Genomic DNA, 16,598 nt, shown 5'->3' with positions numbered 1-16,598 from the left:
AGTTGTTTTGCCATGTGGGTGGAAATGAGAGCATGTGGAGGAAGCAGAAACAGTACATAGAAACTCCATCAGAACAGCGATGGAGGTCAGGACTGAACCGGGACTGCTGGAGCTGTCAGACACCAGCTATATCGACTGTGTTATCCCGCCGTCCTAATGACGTATTGTCGCGGGTGCATTGAGTCTACTGAAATACAGTACAAACATACAAAGAAATATATTGAAACATTTAGTGAAGGTGATCTACGACAAATTTCTACTCTGTGTTTTAAAATCTAAAATATGATGCTAGACTGTGTTAATCTACATGTTAACAATGCATATGACAGAATCAGAATTAGGTTTTATTATTACTAACACACAGTAACGGGAAGTCATCAATTGCCTATGCTCCGCTGGGAGCTAAGGGCCCAAAAAGAAGAATAAACAAAGGCCATGCCATTCCTACCCGTACGCCCCTCAATGAAGGCAGCACGCTGTAGATTCCCAATCCAGGTCGAGACTAAGATTTTGTAGAGGCGCCCGGGAGTTAAGGAAGTAAACTGGTGTGCCGTGTTGCTCAGTGTTATCGGGAGGAAAACGTTCATGTCATTGAAGAGAAGCTGGATTTCATAGCGATCCACATTCCCAGCAGCTGCTTCCCAGGTAACATTCAGAGTGTCGGTACTTCTGTCAGCCACGGTCAGGGACCCAACGGCTGCTGGAACTAGTCGGAGAAACACGGGATTTAGTTTTGCAATCTGGTAACACAATTTGACAATTTCTCATACAAAGCACGGATAAGGCAGATTCAAAGGTAATTCAGCAGTGACAAAAATATTGATACCAAGCACCAAGAACGCGCAAGGCTAAGTGGCTGGAGGTTCAGTATAATGCACTATGGAATAAATAATGTACTTAAGGAATAAGTACATAAAGTGAAAAGACGCATTTGGTCATTTATAGACATTAGGTCTTGCAAGTGGCAAGCCAATAGCAATAACCAAACTATGGGAAGAAGTGCTTAGGAAACATCTTCCGCTTTCTTAATACAAAGTTGATTAGTATGGTGGTGAATTATTGAATCTCAGGTTCAGGCATTTGATATTGTGGCGTCTGCTGAACTGGGCAATAAGCTTGCAGACATTTCATCCCAGTGAGGATGAGGATATCACCTCGGCTGCTGATGAAACGTCTGCAAGCTGCTTACCAAGTTCAGAGAACGCCACAACATCAAGCAAAGTTGATTCACACTTGACCACTTCCCTCCGAGACAGTTGACAGAGGGCCATACTATCAATAAGGTGGTGATTGACAGCTAGTGCAGAGTAGTTTCAGACTGAAAAAAAAGTTTAAGTAGTGGGAAGAAAGCAAAAAAAAAAAACACAACAGCATTTCTGTGGCTTAACAAATTGCCTTTAGAAGAAATTCACTGTTCTGAGTGTTTTATCAACACAGCTGTTAACCATTTTCTGTAAGTTTGTGCAAAAGGGGATTTGAGAAAGTAAAGACAGAACATGGTTATTGAGCAGTAGATAGTCCAATTATTTACTTTTCATCACAGTCGATTCCAAAGTAGGTTCTTGAGCTCATTAGAAACTCAAAAAAAAGTGCTGATAGTGCTTTTTTTAAATCCACCATTTCATTGGTAATGCTAGTTTACAAAAAAGTAAAGAAACTGAGTACTTTTCTTCTATTTAATGCATTGGCCAAAGACAACTTTCTATTAGCATTTTGCTACAAGAAATATTTCTCACTACAATGCACCGTTGATCTTCCATATAAGAACAAAAGGAAAATACAGGAAAAGAGGAGCAAGAGTAGGTCACCTGGCCCCCTTGTAGAAAGTCAGCCCAGCCATTCTATATGAACATGGCTGATTAGACCCAGGCCTCAACTCCTCCTCCCTGCCAGTTCCACATAGCCCTCAATTCCACAGACTTTCTAATCTCTACTTCCCTCTTCAAAAACAAATTTAGTTTAATACCAAATGCAAAATTAAATACCCAAATGTCAAGATCACTTTAAAAACTATATAGTAAATTACATTATATATAAAACTGTATATATTATATAACTATAAAATAGACAGTTAACTATATTGCTATATATTATACACTCAGCATCTCCTGCAACTAATAAAGTGATATGTTTGTGGTCTTTTGCTGCTGTAGCCAGTCCACTTCAGAGTTGCTCTTCTGCACACCATTGCTCTAATGTGTGGTTATTTGAGTTACTCTTGCCTTTCTGTCAGTTTGAGCCCATCTGGCCATTCACCTCTGACCTCTCTGATTAACAAGGTATTTCTCCCCCTATAGAACTGACCCTGACTGAGTTTTTGTTTTTGTTTTTTATACTATTTCGTGTGAAGTCTAGAGACTGTTATGTGTGAAAATCCCAGGAGATCAGTCACTTCTGAGATACTCAAACCACCCTATTTGGCACTAACAATCAAACAGTCAAAGTCACTTAGATCACATTTCTTCCCCATTCTGATGTCTGGTCTCAACAACAAATGAACCTCTTGACCATGTCTGCATGCTTTTATGCATTCAGTAGCTGCCACATGATCGACTGATTAGATATTTGCATTAATGAGCAGGTGTACCTAATAAAGTGGCCACAGAGTTTACATGACTGTTAAACGTTACCCAGAGTCACCCAGATTATGGATACCACTTTCTTAACTTGTGTACTACCACAGTTCTGGCTGATTTTACATGGGGTCCAATCCCATCTATTTAAAAATTATCCTCCTTGTTTTAAAATCTCACTATTTCTGTATCAGTAACACCCCTAGCCCCAAAATCCCGCAAGGCAATTTTCAAGGTTCAAAGTAAATTTATTATCAAAGTGCATACAATTTACCATATACAAACCTGAGATTTATTTCTTGGAAGAATAGTCTATAAATCCAATAGCCATAATAGAATCAATCAAAGATCACACCCAACAGGGTGGACACCCAGTGTGCAATCTTGTCTTTCTAAGTCTAACTTAATGAGCACCCTTTTCTTTCACTCTTGCTCAGTTCTTCCACCATTTGTGTTTGACCTACCATGACACAAATTCCAGAATTCCCAATCCAAACCTCCTTACCTTTCTTCAAAGTTTCTCAACAACAACCTCTCTGCCTCAATATCCCAAAGCATACCATCAAATTTTGTTTGATAATTCTCCTTTATCTAAGACCACTTTATCACATTAATGCTGCTGCACAAGTTGATGAGTTCCAAATAAGAATGCAATATTCTTTCAAACTGAGATTTTCCATTTAGCTTACATGTTGTTCCGGTTGCAAGATGGTGAGTTTCATATTTCCCGCTCTTGGTGCTAACAGTGATGCTGTAAAGTCGCCCTGGAATTAAGTTCAAAAAAATGCATTCGTTCTCGGACTTGGGGACTGTTAAGCTTTTGCTGTAGTTGTAGCTGTTCTTGATAGTTACTATGTAACAGTCAAAATCTCCCGACGCGTCCAGCCACGAGACTTTCAGGTAGTCGCTCCTTCCAGAGTTGCTCACTGTGACACTTTGAACAGCCGAAGGCTCTGTATAAAACAGACGATAAAAAAAGGTCATTGTAATGAGCGGTTACTGAATTGTCAGATGAAAGTAGCAATCGTGTATTACATAACAGTATATATTGTTGTGAACTGTCGATACAAGCATAGCACAATATTGCCTGTTTGTTTGCTATGAGCCGTGTCGTATGACGTGGGCGATCGTGGTCTCGCCACGACCATGAGTGTCCTTGGTAATTTTTTCTGCAGAAATGGTTTGCCACTTCTGGGCAGTGAAGAAGGCCCTTCACTGGGGGGGGGGGGGGAGAGGGGAAGGAAGGGGGGAGGGGGGAAGAAAGGGAGGGGGGTAAAGAAAAAGAATAATAGCCCTTAACTCGGCAGTGGAGTTATTGGGGCACCGTCATGACAGTGTTTCCATAGCAAGTTATTCTTGTTTTTACGAGGCTGAGTTACTAGCTCGACGCTCAAATCGACTTGGATTTGAGCTTGGGAACATTTGCTCCGGAGTCCAGCGCTGATATTATTGCGCCACCAAGCGGGACGGGGGCGGGGGGGGGGAAGAAGGGACAGTGGGGAGAGAAGGGACGGGGGGGGGGGGGAGTGAAGGGACAGGGTGGGGAGAAGGGACAGGGATGGGGAGAAGGGACCGGGGGGGTGGAAGAAGGGACTTGGGGGGGGGGGAGAAGGGACCTGGGGGGGGGAGAAGGGACCGGGGGGGTGGAAGAAGGGACTTGGGGGGGCGAGAAGGGACCTGGGGGGGGGGGGAGAAGGGACGGGGGAAGGATATGGTATTAAGGTAGGTTTTTGTATACAGAGATACCGCAAGCAAGAGGGCTTGTTTCTGCACTGCACAACTTTAAGACTCGAAGGGTGTGACACAGATTAATCTTGGGGTTGGGATGGGATGGTGTTGGGAGGGAAGTAGTAATGAGAGGATGGGGTTACTATTCACATCGCTTGGCTTGTCAATGACACTACAATCTGAAAATGTTACAAAGACCAACATTTTGTCAAGGGAAAATAAAGTACAGTCATTAATACCAAGGCCAGCCCTGAAAATGTTGAAAATCTTCCTCCCATATTTCACAATGACAGCCCAAGTGTGTCCATTAATATTAACACAGCAAGAGACTTCCTAGGCAGGCAGCACATAGACCATCATTACTTGAAGCACAAGAATAACGACGTACTTGTCCTCTCGTGAGTAACAGTATAGTTTTCATAATTCCCACTTCTGGTGGTCACAGTCACATCGTACAGTCTTCCAGGGGTAAGTGACCTGAATGGAGCTTCAAGGGTACTCTCAGGCACGGCGTGCGACTGGACTACTTTTTCATTGTGTGACAGGGTGACAAGGTAACTGTCCACATCCCCGGACGCTGGCAGCCAGGACACCATCAGGTAGTCATTGCGGTCATGGTTACTCACCCTCACACTGGGCACACTTGAAGGAACTGAGGACAAGAGAAAACAATTGTCAGTAACATTACAGTAAACTCATTATGTATTTTGCATTTTAAGTACTGTCGTCATTCCCATTTGTAACTGGGGACTCAGAATTTTCATGTCGTAAAAATGAACCACAGTAAGTTGGCATGCAATCATTTGTGTTTATTAAATAAATATTGAACTTAAAACCATTTAGTTTGCAATTGTATAATCTACAGGGGTTCCTAATCTCGAGCCCATGGGCCCTTTGCTTAATGGCCTTAGTCCATGGCATTAAATGGTTGGGGACCCCTGCTATACAGGATCCAGTGAATTCGGATAGATGTTACCCAGTGGAGAAAATATCTCAGCAGGCAAATAGGAAGTTGTTTTAATAACTAGAACAATTTCATCTTGAACCAGTGCCAGATCAACTATTAGAAAGGCAGTACAGGATTTAATAGTTCAAAAAAGATTTGGAAGAGTGATTGAAAGCCCCTCTGCTTTCTATTCTCTCTCTCTTTCTCCCATAGAACACTCTTCTGTCCCATCTTCTCTTCTCACCTCACATACCTATCACCTCCCTTTGATGCCTCTCCTCCTTCCCTTTCTCCCAGGGTCCTCTGTCCTTTCCTACGAGATTCCTTCTTCTCCAGCCCTTTGCCTTTTTCAGCCATCTTCTTGCTTAATCCTCCCTCTCCACCCAAAATCCCCATCACCTGATCTCACCTATCACTTATCAGCTTGTGATCCTCCCCGTGCCCCCCCGGCCCCCGACCTCCTTATTCTGGCTTCTTCCCTCTTCCTTTCCAGTCCTGAGGAAGGGGGAAGAAATGTTGACTGTTTATCCCCGCCCCTCCCCACCACAGATGCTGTCTGATTAGCTGAGCACCTCCAGAATTTTCTGACGAAGGGTCTCGCCCCGAAACGTCGACAGCGCTTCTCCCAATAGATGCTGCCTGGCCTGCTGCGTTCCACCAGCATTTTGTGTGTGTTGTTGTTGTTTGAATTTCCAGCATCTGCAGATTTCCTGGTGTTTGCTCCAGAACTCTGTGTGGGTTACTCCGGATTTCTGGTATCTGCAGAACCTCTGTGTTTGTACATGAACGTAATTGTTCACTGGACCATGGGGAAGGAGATGAGATGGATAGCTCTACTAGAGAGCAGACATATGATTGATGCCCCCGTTTACCTTGTATACTTCACCAGTTCTATAACATTTGGAAACCTCTGAACTATGTTTTTGAGCTCCATAACGTGCACTAAATTAAACACTAAAACTATGAGGGAGAATGTATTTAGTTCCACTTTCCAACGCTGTTCTTACCCGTTCGCTCTTCAGCCAAGGATTGCCTCGAGGGGACGCCGCCACTGATGGTGGTGACGACGACGGAGTACAGCCCTCCAGGCTTCAGAGAATGGAACAGGTATTGATTGGTTTTGCTCGAAACGCTTTCATTCTTGATGACAATGTTCTCGTGAATGAGATGGATTTGGTAACTCTCAATGTCTCCATCGGCCCTGGTCCAGCTGGTGTGTAAACTGTTGGTCGTGCCCTGGTTTGTCACATGGAGTTTAGACACCTGAGCAGGAACTGCAACAAAGAAATTTAAAACGTTACAAAATGAACCAAGTAAACGGTTTTATTACTGTCACTGGTGCCAAGGTGCGGTGGAAAACTTCCACACAGATCAATTCTTACAACAGGGCATTGAGGTAGTTCAAGGTAACAGCAGTAATAGTGTTGTTGTGCACCTCTGCTCCATCCGCCAAAAGCAGAGTTTCCTGACGGCCAAACAACACACACAAAATGCTGGTGGAACACAGCGGGCCAGGCAGCATCTATAAGGAGAAGCACTGTCGACGTTTCGGGCCCTGACGAAGGGTCTCGGCCCGAAACGTCGACAGTGCTTCTCCTTATAGATGCTGCCTGGCCCGCTGTGTTCCACCAGCATTTTGTGTGCGTTGTTTGAATTTCCAGCATCTGCAGATTTCCTCGTGTTTCCTGATGGCCAACCACTTTAATTCCTATCCCCATTCCCGCTCTGAAATGCTGGTCCATTCTCAGAGTGGAGGATCAACGCCTCGGATCCATCGAGGTAGCCTCCAACAAAGAGGAGAAACCTGCCCAGTCAAAGGGACTGCAAACCAGGACCTCGTGTTTCAATCACTTTAGTGAATATGGCAACCAATCTGTCCACAGATGGTCTGTAAAGAGCAAGGTGATAATGAGCAGAAGATCTGTTACAGTGATGTTGCAGAGACAATAGACAATAGGTGCAGAAGTAGACCACTCGGCTCTTCGAGCCTGCACCGCCATTTTGAGATCATGGCTGATCAACTACTATCAATACCCGGTTCCTGCCTTGTCCCCATATCCCTTGATTCCCCTAGCCATAAGATACCTATCTAGCTCCTTCTTGAAAGCATCCAGAGAATTGGCCTCCACTACCTTCCGAGGCAGTGCATTCCAGACACCCACAACTCTCTGGGAGAAGAAGTTCTTCCTTAACTCTGTCCTAAATGACCTACCCCTTATTCTCAAACCATGCCCTCTGGTACTGGACTCTCCCAGCATCTGGAACATATTTCCTGTCTCTATCTTGTCCAATCCCTTAATAATCTTATATGTTTCAATCAGATCCCCTCTCAATCTCCTTAATACCATTTGGGTCCTTTTGCCCTTACTGTTCCTCAGTTCTATCCACACAGACTCTACTTCTCCTGACCCTATGTCCCCTCTTGCAAAGGACTGAATCTCATTCCTCACCAACAGGGCCACCCCACCCCCTCTGCCCACATTTCTGTCCCTACGATAGCACGTATACCCTTGTACATTCATTTCCCAGGTCTGATCTCCCTGCAGCCATGTCTCCGTTATCCCAACAACATCATAGTTACCCATTCGCACCTGGGCTTCAAGCTCATCTGCCTTATTTCTGACACTTCGTGCATTCAGATATAGAATTTTTAGCCCATTTCTCCTCTCTCTGTTTGAATCACTGCCTATTGTGCTTAACCCAGCTCCCCGAACTCCCATCAGGCTATACACCCCTAGAATTTTGTTGTCCTTCCTAAATTTACTTATTCTTTCAACACATTTAACTCCATGTTCTGTCAGACCATCCCTCTGTACATGTGTCCTCCTTATCACTTGTTCCGCCTCACCTTTCTCTACTACACACTTAATATTCCAGAACCGTGTAGTCCCCACCTGTCCTTTATTCTTCCTCTCGCTATCCTCTCTCACATTCTGGATCCCCGCCTCCTGCAAATTTAGTTTAAACCCCCCCCAAGAAGCACTAGCAAACTTCCCTGCAAGAATGTTAGTACCGCTCCAGTTCAGATGTCAACCGTCCCTTCGGAACAGATCCCACCTTCCCTGGAACAAAGCCCAATTATCTACAAACCTGAAGCCCTCCCTCCTGCACCATCCTCTCAGCCACGTATTAATCTTTATAATCTTTCTGTTCCTTGCCTCACTTGCATGTGGCACAGAGAGATTAACATTGGCCAGGAAGTATTACACGCTCAACTTGCTTCACAAAATATGAGAAGCAGGTGAAACACCATTTGAAACTCAATTATATTTTCAAAACTAACACAACTTGGATAATTATTAAGAGGCAGCAATAAGGAAGCAATCCCACATTACCTGTCCTCGCCTCCACTGAAGCAGACTTGTGCAAATCGCCACTGATGGTGGTTACGGTAATGGCGTACTTCCGTCCAGGCACCAGGCCAGAAAAACTCCATTCTTTGGCATCTTTGTCCAAACTGGTATTTATCGTGGTTTTTCCTGTGTCCTTTAATGATACAAGGTACCTGTCCAGTTCAGTCACAGGTGTTCTCCATGATACAGCAAGTGCGGATTCATCCACATGCTTGATTCGCAGATCATGGACCGCCTGAGGTGCTGAATAATAAATGTTGAAATGAAATCTCAGGCTACATCCACACTAGACCGGATAATTTTGAAAACGCCGGTTTCACGTAAAAAAGATAGGCATCCACACTATGCGTTTTTGAAAATATCTCTATCCACACTGAAACGGAGATTTCAGCGAAACTCCTCCTCCTGTGCATGCACAGGACACATCTACCAAAAACAAGCGACATGTTTGGTGTCGAATCTTGCCGTAAAACTGCGCGTTTGTGTAGTTACAGACTAGAAAAACTTAAAACAACGGACGGCTGTTGGCTTTCGCGCAGGAGAACTTAAAACTAAAAACAACAAATACTGGAGCGTACAGCAGCAACTGACAGGGGGTTCATGGACAGATTGACCCGGCTGACGACGAACATTGAAAAACTGACTAACTCTGTTCCATTAATAAAGTACCTTGTTAAATGTGTAAAACATGTCTGCATCAGTGTTATCTTGTATTTCCATACAATGTTACATTAGGCTGTTACACATCTACTGTCAGAGAAGTACTTGCATAAATAGGTAAAACCACCTTCATACGAGCAAGGACAGAAAACAGGGCAAAGTGAGTATACTTATTTATTCAGTAAGTTATTGGTCAAAGTATTTGGTGAGTACATTTCTAACTCTTCTGGCTTCAGTCTCTTTGCCATCTGTTCAGAAATTGTTAGGTTGCGTTCAAGAAAACAATGAAATAGCGTGCTGCCGTCCGACAGCGTTTTTAAAAGTCTCCGGTTACCCCGTCCACATTGATCTGCCCGAGCAGCGTTTTCAAAAATACCCACCCTGGAAAGCGTTTCTGAAAAGCTCCAGTTTCGAGGTACGGAAACGCCGTTTTAGTGTGGATGGAGGGTAAAAACGAAGAGAAAAAGCTTCGGTTACGGATTTATCCAGCATAGTGTGGATGTAGCCTTAGAATAACATAATTTAAAATTCCAACACCAAATTAAGGATCATTGTCATTCATTCGTACGAATGTATTCAGCTAAATGAAACAATGTTCCTCTGGGACCAAAGTACAAAACACAGTACATACAGTCACACACAGCATATAAATGTTGACACAATAATATTAACAGATAATATAAAAACATCCTGTCAACATACAAACTGACAAATAGGGCATACACACCCTATAGTTAAATATACAGTAGTATAACAGTACTGGCGCTGTCATACTGGGTGATTCAGAAGCTAAAGAAGCCTACCAAGTCCAAGTCCTTGTCAGGTATACTCTGCCATTTTCTTGTGTGAGAGGGGGTTTGGGGGCTTGCTGCCCGTGATTTGGCGTGATTTGTTAGTCTTTTTGTGCAGGGGTGTGGGGGTTGATGTTTTACTTTGAATGACTTCCATGGTTTTCTTTGTTTTGTGGCTGTCTGGAGAAGACAAATCTCAGAGCTGTATACTGCATACAACCTTAATAATAAATGAACCTTTGAACCTTTTAAACCTTTGACAGGAGGAGGTCAAAGGGATTGTGGGATGGACGGCAGGTGTCCTTAACAATCGGCTTACATTGATAGAATGAACTGAGTGATTTTAATCTCTTCAGTTGTCTTTACAGTGACGATACCTTGTTAGTTCAACCCTTTCAGATTGCTTCCTAATTGGGCTCCGTGGGGGAATAAACTTTTCTGTGCGATGATTCTAATCCTACACTATCTTCCATTAAGCCTGAACACAGACTTCCTTTAATGCTGGAATCTGGAGCAACAGATCACCGGCTGAAGAACTCAGTGCATCAAACAGTATTTAAGGGTGAAGCAAGTCATTCCAACATTACGTAAAAGATCTGAGTTAATCTTTACACTTTCTATATCATATGTTTCCTACCAGTTCTCGCGCTGCAGTATGCCTTGCTTTGTAACATTCCACTCCTCACGATGACCACAACCTCATACTGTCGCCCTGGGATGAGCCCTACGTCCCTGACCTCATATTCTCTGACGCGTTTGTCCAGTGATGTATTCAGCACAATGGAGGACTGGTTGAAGAGCTGAATGAAGTAACTCTCCCAGTATCCAGCAGGGGGCAGCCAGCTCACTCTCAAAGAATTTGTGGAGCCGTTGCTTGTCATTACCAAGTTTGAGGCGCGACTAGGAACTGCAAAGAAAGGAACCATCTGCAGTCAACGTTTAATTTCATTACTGAATTGTCAATTATTCAAATATATCTTCTTTACAATCTTAACAAAAATGTGGGAATAGGTACTTTTGTATTATGCCCGAGGTTCTCCTCAAGACATCAAGTGCAGATACTGAACAATGATGGACAATTTAGGGCAGAGAGAGAGAGAATTTCATCAGAACTTGCATTTTAATACCGTAGCAACAGCAAGTGCCTGAGATGCTCAGCAGATAGGCAACATTTACATTTACCACGGGGTGGCACAACAGTGTAATGCTTCACACAATGCTTTACAGTACAGGTGACCCTGGTTCAATTCCTGCCGATGCCTGTAAGGAGTTTGTACATTCTCCCTGTGACCACCCCCAGTCCAAAGACATACCGGTTGGTCATTGTAAATTGTCCCCCGTGATTGGGCTCAGATTAAATCGGGGGATTGCTGGGCGATGCGGCTTGTAGGGCCAGAGGGCCTATTCTGCGCTGTTTTGAAAAAAAAAATAAAAGGGGAATTGTGGTAGAACATTCTGCACTGTAGCAGCAACAATATTCAAGCGACTCAACACCATCCAGCAGCAGGCAGCACACCTGATTGAAACCCACGTTCAGAAATGTAACAGTTACTTCCCAGGTAGTTAAGCTGCTGTGGCTACAGAGTGTAGAGTCTAATGGGTACTCTGCAGAGCTTTTCCAAAGCTTCTCAAACACACGACACTCAACAACCAGACGGATGAGAATCACAAACACGAGAACATGAGCCCCGACGAAGGGTCTTCCCGTAGATACTGCCTGACCTGCTGAGCCCACCCCCCCAGCATTGTGTGTGTGTGGAGGAGGGTGAGAGTAGCAACTGGAAGGTGTGTATTTAATATTTCAACAATATGAGTAATCTTGTTTGATTAAGCATTCTTGTTTGTTTAAATGACTAATTACGGGTTATATGTAAAAATAAGTTAATTGCAGACATCAACACACTACCACGTGATATGTGCCCACCTCAATTAAAAGCAAAGACAGAATTATTCTGGATTCTGGACTCCTGTGTTTTTCTCTGAATTAATGTTTTGAAGTTACAAAACATAAGGGAACACCAACAATTCAAAAACCATTCAGAAACAGAGCTACAGATATGTCACCATGGGGTCAAAATCCTGGCAGGACCCTTCCCCACTATTGCTTCATTTCAATTGCTGATTCAACAAGAATTCCCATCACTTCTTCTCAAGGACGATGAGAGATATGCAGTTTAAGGTAGCATTTCCAACAGTGCCCAGAGCCCAGCAATGCTTAAGCAGCAGCAGAGAAAAGCACTTTCTTTAGTACTTTGCAAATTATCTTCCTAACATGGTAAATAATTCCCCATCTTGCTATTATTATGCCTGGTTTGTCACAAGCCTCTAAGGATCTTACCAGTTCTGCCGCTACTGGTAGTCACTGCCTTCTGGTTTCCTCTGTTGGTGACGATGGTAATGTTATACAACTGGCCTGATGTTAACCCTTGAAAGACGGTTTCTTGTGCGCTTGGCTGTAAACTCTTGGTTTCTAGCACTGATCCATCAAAAGACAGTGAAACAGTATACGAGTCCACATCTCCCATGGCTCTCTTCCAGGAGACCAGGAGACTGTTCAGGCTGCCGTTATTGGACACCAACACAGGAGTTACCTTTGCCGGGGCTGGAATCATGAGAAGAACTATTTCAGCATTTACTTAGATACAGTAAAGTAAGGACACATAATTGGAAAGTAGTGCATACATTGTGCAGTTAATAATCTGCAAATTGCATTCTAATTAGAGTTTCTGGCTCGTAGTTCATGAATTATAAGCACTTACCTTCTAAGTTTAAAAATAAAACCTTCTAATGGCTCCTATTACAAATGTGCTAGACTCATAGAGGCCACATTTCATACTTCCCCTATTAGCGAATAGTTCTGATTGAGAAGATTCCCATTAACAACCTAATTATTAAAATAATCTGGTTCTAATCCAGAGAGTGCAGTTTCAGCCTTATGTGATGGGCTGAGGAGAGTCAGCAAAAATATTTGGGTTTTTGCTCAATTTAAACAAAGTTGTTATCAGAAAGGAAACATTTCTGCTTGATTTGGCAACTCAGAGGACTTATGGAGCAGGTACAAAAATAGACCAGGTTAAAGGTGGAATTGTACTTAACTGGAGAATTATCCAATTCATGGGATCAAAATCATATTGTACACAAAGAAAGTAATGAAAGTGAAATCTGACAGTATTTCAAAACTCCCATGCAATCATTAGCACAAGAATTCAAAGCTTTAGAAGCGTTCAAATAAACTCATTATCTAAGTAGAGCAAGTACACATTACCATATGCTTGTCGGGTCAGGCAGCATCTATGGAGAGGAATAAAGAACTGACATTTTGGGCCAAAACATCAACTGTTTACTCTTTTCTATAGATTCTGTCTGACCTGCTGAGTTCCGCCAGCATTTTGTGTGTTTTACTCTGGACTTCCAGTGTCTACAGAATCGCTTGTGTACATGTCACCAGACTTTGGGTTCGTTTTCTTGAAGACTTTTACAGGGAAGAGGAAAATAATAGAAATAGGTGTTGCCTATGTTGGACTGGGCTGTATTTACCACGTTCGGTAGTCTTATCCATTCCTGGGCACTGGCATCTCCATACCAGGCCACAAAGCAGCCAGTTAGGATACTCTGCACACTGCATTTATAGAAGTTCGTCAAAGGTTTTAGTGACGTGCCTAATCTATGCAAACTTCTAAGAAAGTAAAAGTGCTGTTGTGCCTTCTTTATGATAACACTTGTGCTGATCCCAGGACAGATCTGATAATGTTAACACCAAGGAATTTAATTGCTGGAATGACATTAAGTGGTTTGGACTCTTGTTTTGGCTGTTGGCGAGTTTAGAGCATTAGTTGCAAACAGTAGTACAAGTTGTATTTGGTTCAATGATCATTCGATGCAGGCCAGCAGCTGATTTTGGGCCACAGCTGCAGTTCAGCTATGATAGAATTGTATCTTTAGTTCAAGGTTTTTCTTGAGATCCGCAGCTGGTTAACTCATTAACATGAGAAAGTCTGCATTTGCTGGAAACACACACAAAATGCTGGCCTGCTGGAGGAACTCAGCAGATCAGGCAGCATCTATGGAAATGAATAAACAGTTGACATTTTAGGCTGAGAGCTTTCTTCGTGTCCCGAAGAAGGGGCTCCCCCCGAAATGCAAACTGTTTATTCATTTCCGTAGATGCTGCCTGACCTGTTGAGTTCCTTCAGAATTGTGTGTGTGTGTTGCTTTGGCTCTATGCAGCCCTGCTATTGCTGACCAAACCATTAAATCTTCGAGGCATTCTGCTAAACCGCATTGGACAATAATCACACAACTTTATCAGTGTTTAGTAGCCACTTACGAGCACTGAACATACTCACTTTTTTAAAATAAGGTAATAAATTTGTTCAGACTTAAAGTTATTAAAATAACAGCAACACACGAATTAAGGACTGCGTTCTCCAGTGAGAAGTAATACGCCTGCAGTACATGCTATGTTCATTTTAAGTTGCTGCAAGACTCGTTCATCCCCCTGCCTGTTCGACATTCTCCGTGTGATGGCGATGTTAAATAAATAACGTATACAGGCATTTCTTCAGTTACCTGTCTGGACAGACTTGGAGATGAAATCTTCTAGCTCTCCCGCCACACTAGTCACGGTTAGATTGTAGAGTCTGCCGGCTGTTAACCCAATGAAAGTGTGGCTGTTTGTCACGTTTGAGACCATGTACTTCTGAACTACATTCCCTTTGTATCCCAGCGACAGACTGAAGTTGTCCACCTTCCCGGAGCCAGGGATCCATACTATGGCGAGACTGTCGGACTTGCTGGTAATCTCAACATCCTTCACCTTAGATGGATCTGGAGAGATTGAGGATAAATACATTTGGTTGCATTGGTCCACTTTTGATAAACTGCTGGCAATTGCACATTAGAAAGGATATACTCTCATGTGTAAATTAAAATGCTGGCTGGAATTACTCAATAGGTCGGACAGCATCTACAGCGATAGAAACATAGTTATTGTTTCAGACCCGCTTGACGCTTTAACACTGCTTTTCTTCTACATGCTGTCTGACCTGCTGAATAAGTCCTGCAATTTTCTGACTTCTGTTTCAGCTTTCCAACATCTGCAGTGTTTTGGTTTTGCATCCTGCCTTATTAACATAGCCATTAGGAACTGAGGTAATGGGCTTTTGGAGATGAATGTTGAGTTTGCATTTGGAAGATGGCAAGATTCCAGAAGACAAGTTGTGTGTTTTAGGGAGGTCACCTATTCCCATGTCACCAAGATAGTAACTAGAAATCAGAATCAGGATCAATATTACTGGCATATGTTGTGACATTTGTTGTGGTTTAAATTTGTTGGGGAGAACAAGCGTGGCTTGAATCTGCAAACCACTATGGGGCGGTATCCTGCTTCACCAAAGACAGTTGTCCATGGATTCCAACAGTCAATGAGTGGGAGCATCTCTATTAATAATAAAAAAAATTGTTGGCTAGAGAGTGGTGAATCTGTGGAATTTGTTGCCTTGGCTGTGAAGGCCAAGTGTTTGGGTATATTTATGGCAGAGGTTGATAGATTCTTGATTGGTCAGGGCCCGAAGGAATACAAGGAGAAGGCAGGAGATTGGGGCTGAGAGGAAAAATGGATCAGCCATGATGAAATGATGTAGCAGACTTGATGGGCTAAATGGCCTAATTCTGCTCCTATATCTTATGGTCTTATGAATTGATGAGTAGGCAGTTCTATGCTGTGTCCAAATTAAATAGTTTGGTGAAAAATGAAGGATTGCAGTACTCTGTTTCTTCAACAAGTGATCCCAGTAGCTGAGGAGTGCAAAGGTGAACACCTTACAATTTGACCATTTGCCTATTCTACCTTGGTTGAATCCCTATGGAGCCTTTTATTCCACAACAGGTCAACGGGGCATTTGAGTGTGCTATATTCCATATAGTCTTCATATTCTATTTAAAACCTGAATTGGAAAATACCCAAAACTTATATGTGAAGTTGCACCCATTTAACAAACTTCTGAATTTGATTCCGCACATAAATCCACAACACCTTTGTTTCGATGGGGTTGGCACTTACAGGTAGATCCAAAGATCTCTGGTCCATCACATCTCCTATTTCCAGAGAGGGCACTTATGGTGATGCTGTACCTAGTGCCTGGTATCAGAGATGAAAAAGTGGCTTCTTTCCTCTGGGAGCTCCCTGGGATGAGGAGAATCCGAGTTTCTCCACTGCTTTCCCCAAATAACCTAACCTCATACACGTCGACTTTTCCGGGTGATGGAGTCCAAGAAACCTGGAGATGGGTAGAACTTGTTCCACTTCTGTTCACTTGGAAGCTTTGGGGTGGCTTTGGATCTAAAATGTTTTAGAAAATCAAGATGGGGTTAAAGAAGATCTGAAAAAAATTAAACACCTCTTGTTGACCAAGCATAAGATGATGGACTGCTGTCGGCTTGTTCTTTCAGAAACATGGTTCCAGCACAACATCCCATGCACTATCAACCAGGGACTTGTGCTAACTTAATTTTAAGACTGTATTGTGCTTTATTGTAACTATATGTG

The 16,598-nt window shown here is 43.0% G+C and overlaps 1 protein-coding gene across 3 annotated transcripts in view; it reads right to left on the bottom strand.

Moving 5' to 3' along the window:
* The window catches only part of ptprb (protein tyrosine phosphatase receptor type b), a 113,441-nt gene that overhangs the window by 47,211 nt on the left and 49,632 nt on the right, over nucleotides 1–16,598 (bottom strand). For all 3 annotated transcript variants that reach the window (XM_073059669.1, XM_073059670.1, XM_073059671.1), the window contains 9 exons: nucleotides 16,113–16,391; nucleotides 14,621–14,878; nucleotides 12,390–12,653; nucleotides 10,689–10,958; nucleotides 8,583–8,843; nucleotides 6,255–6,521; nucleotides 4,690–4,953; nucleotides 3,263–3,526; nucleotides 449–706 (listed from right to left, as the gene is read on the bottom strand). In XM_073059669.1, coding sequence (XP_072915770.1) covers nucleotides 449–706; nucleotides 3,263–3,526; nucleotides 4,690–4,953; nucleotides 6,255–6,521; nucleotides 8,583–8,843; nucleotides 10,689–10,958; nucleotides 12,390–12,653; nucleotides 14,621–14,878; nucleotides 16,113–16,391 — 2,385 coding nt within the window. The remainder of the gene's footprint in view (nucleotides 1–448; nucleotides 707–3,262; nucleotides 3,527–4,689; nucleotides 4,954–6,254; nucleotides 6,522–8,582; nucleotides 8,844–10,688; nucleotides 10,959–12,389; nucleotides 12,654–14,620; nucleotides 14,879–16,112; nucleotides 16,392–16,598) is intronic.

The sequence above is a fragment of the Hemitrygon akajei genome, chromosome 10 (genome assembly GCF_048418815.1).
Source record: "Hemitrygon akajei chromosome 10, sHemAka1.3, whole genome shotgun sequence".
NCBI classification, from domain to species: domain Eukaryota; kingdom Metazoa; phylum Chordata; class Chondrichthyes; order Myliobatiformes; family Dasyatidae; genus Hemitrygon; species Hemitrygon akajei.
Note: the sequence above shows the minus strand (reverse complement) of the source record. Positions and strands in the feature narration are given on the sequence as shown.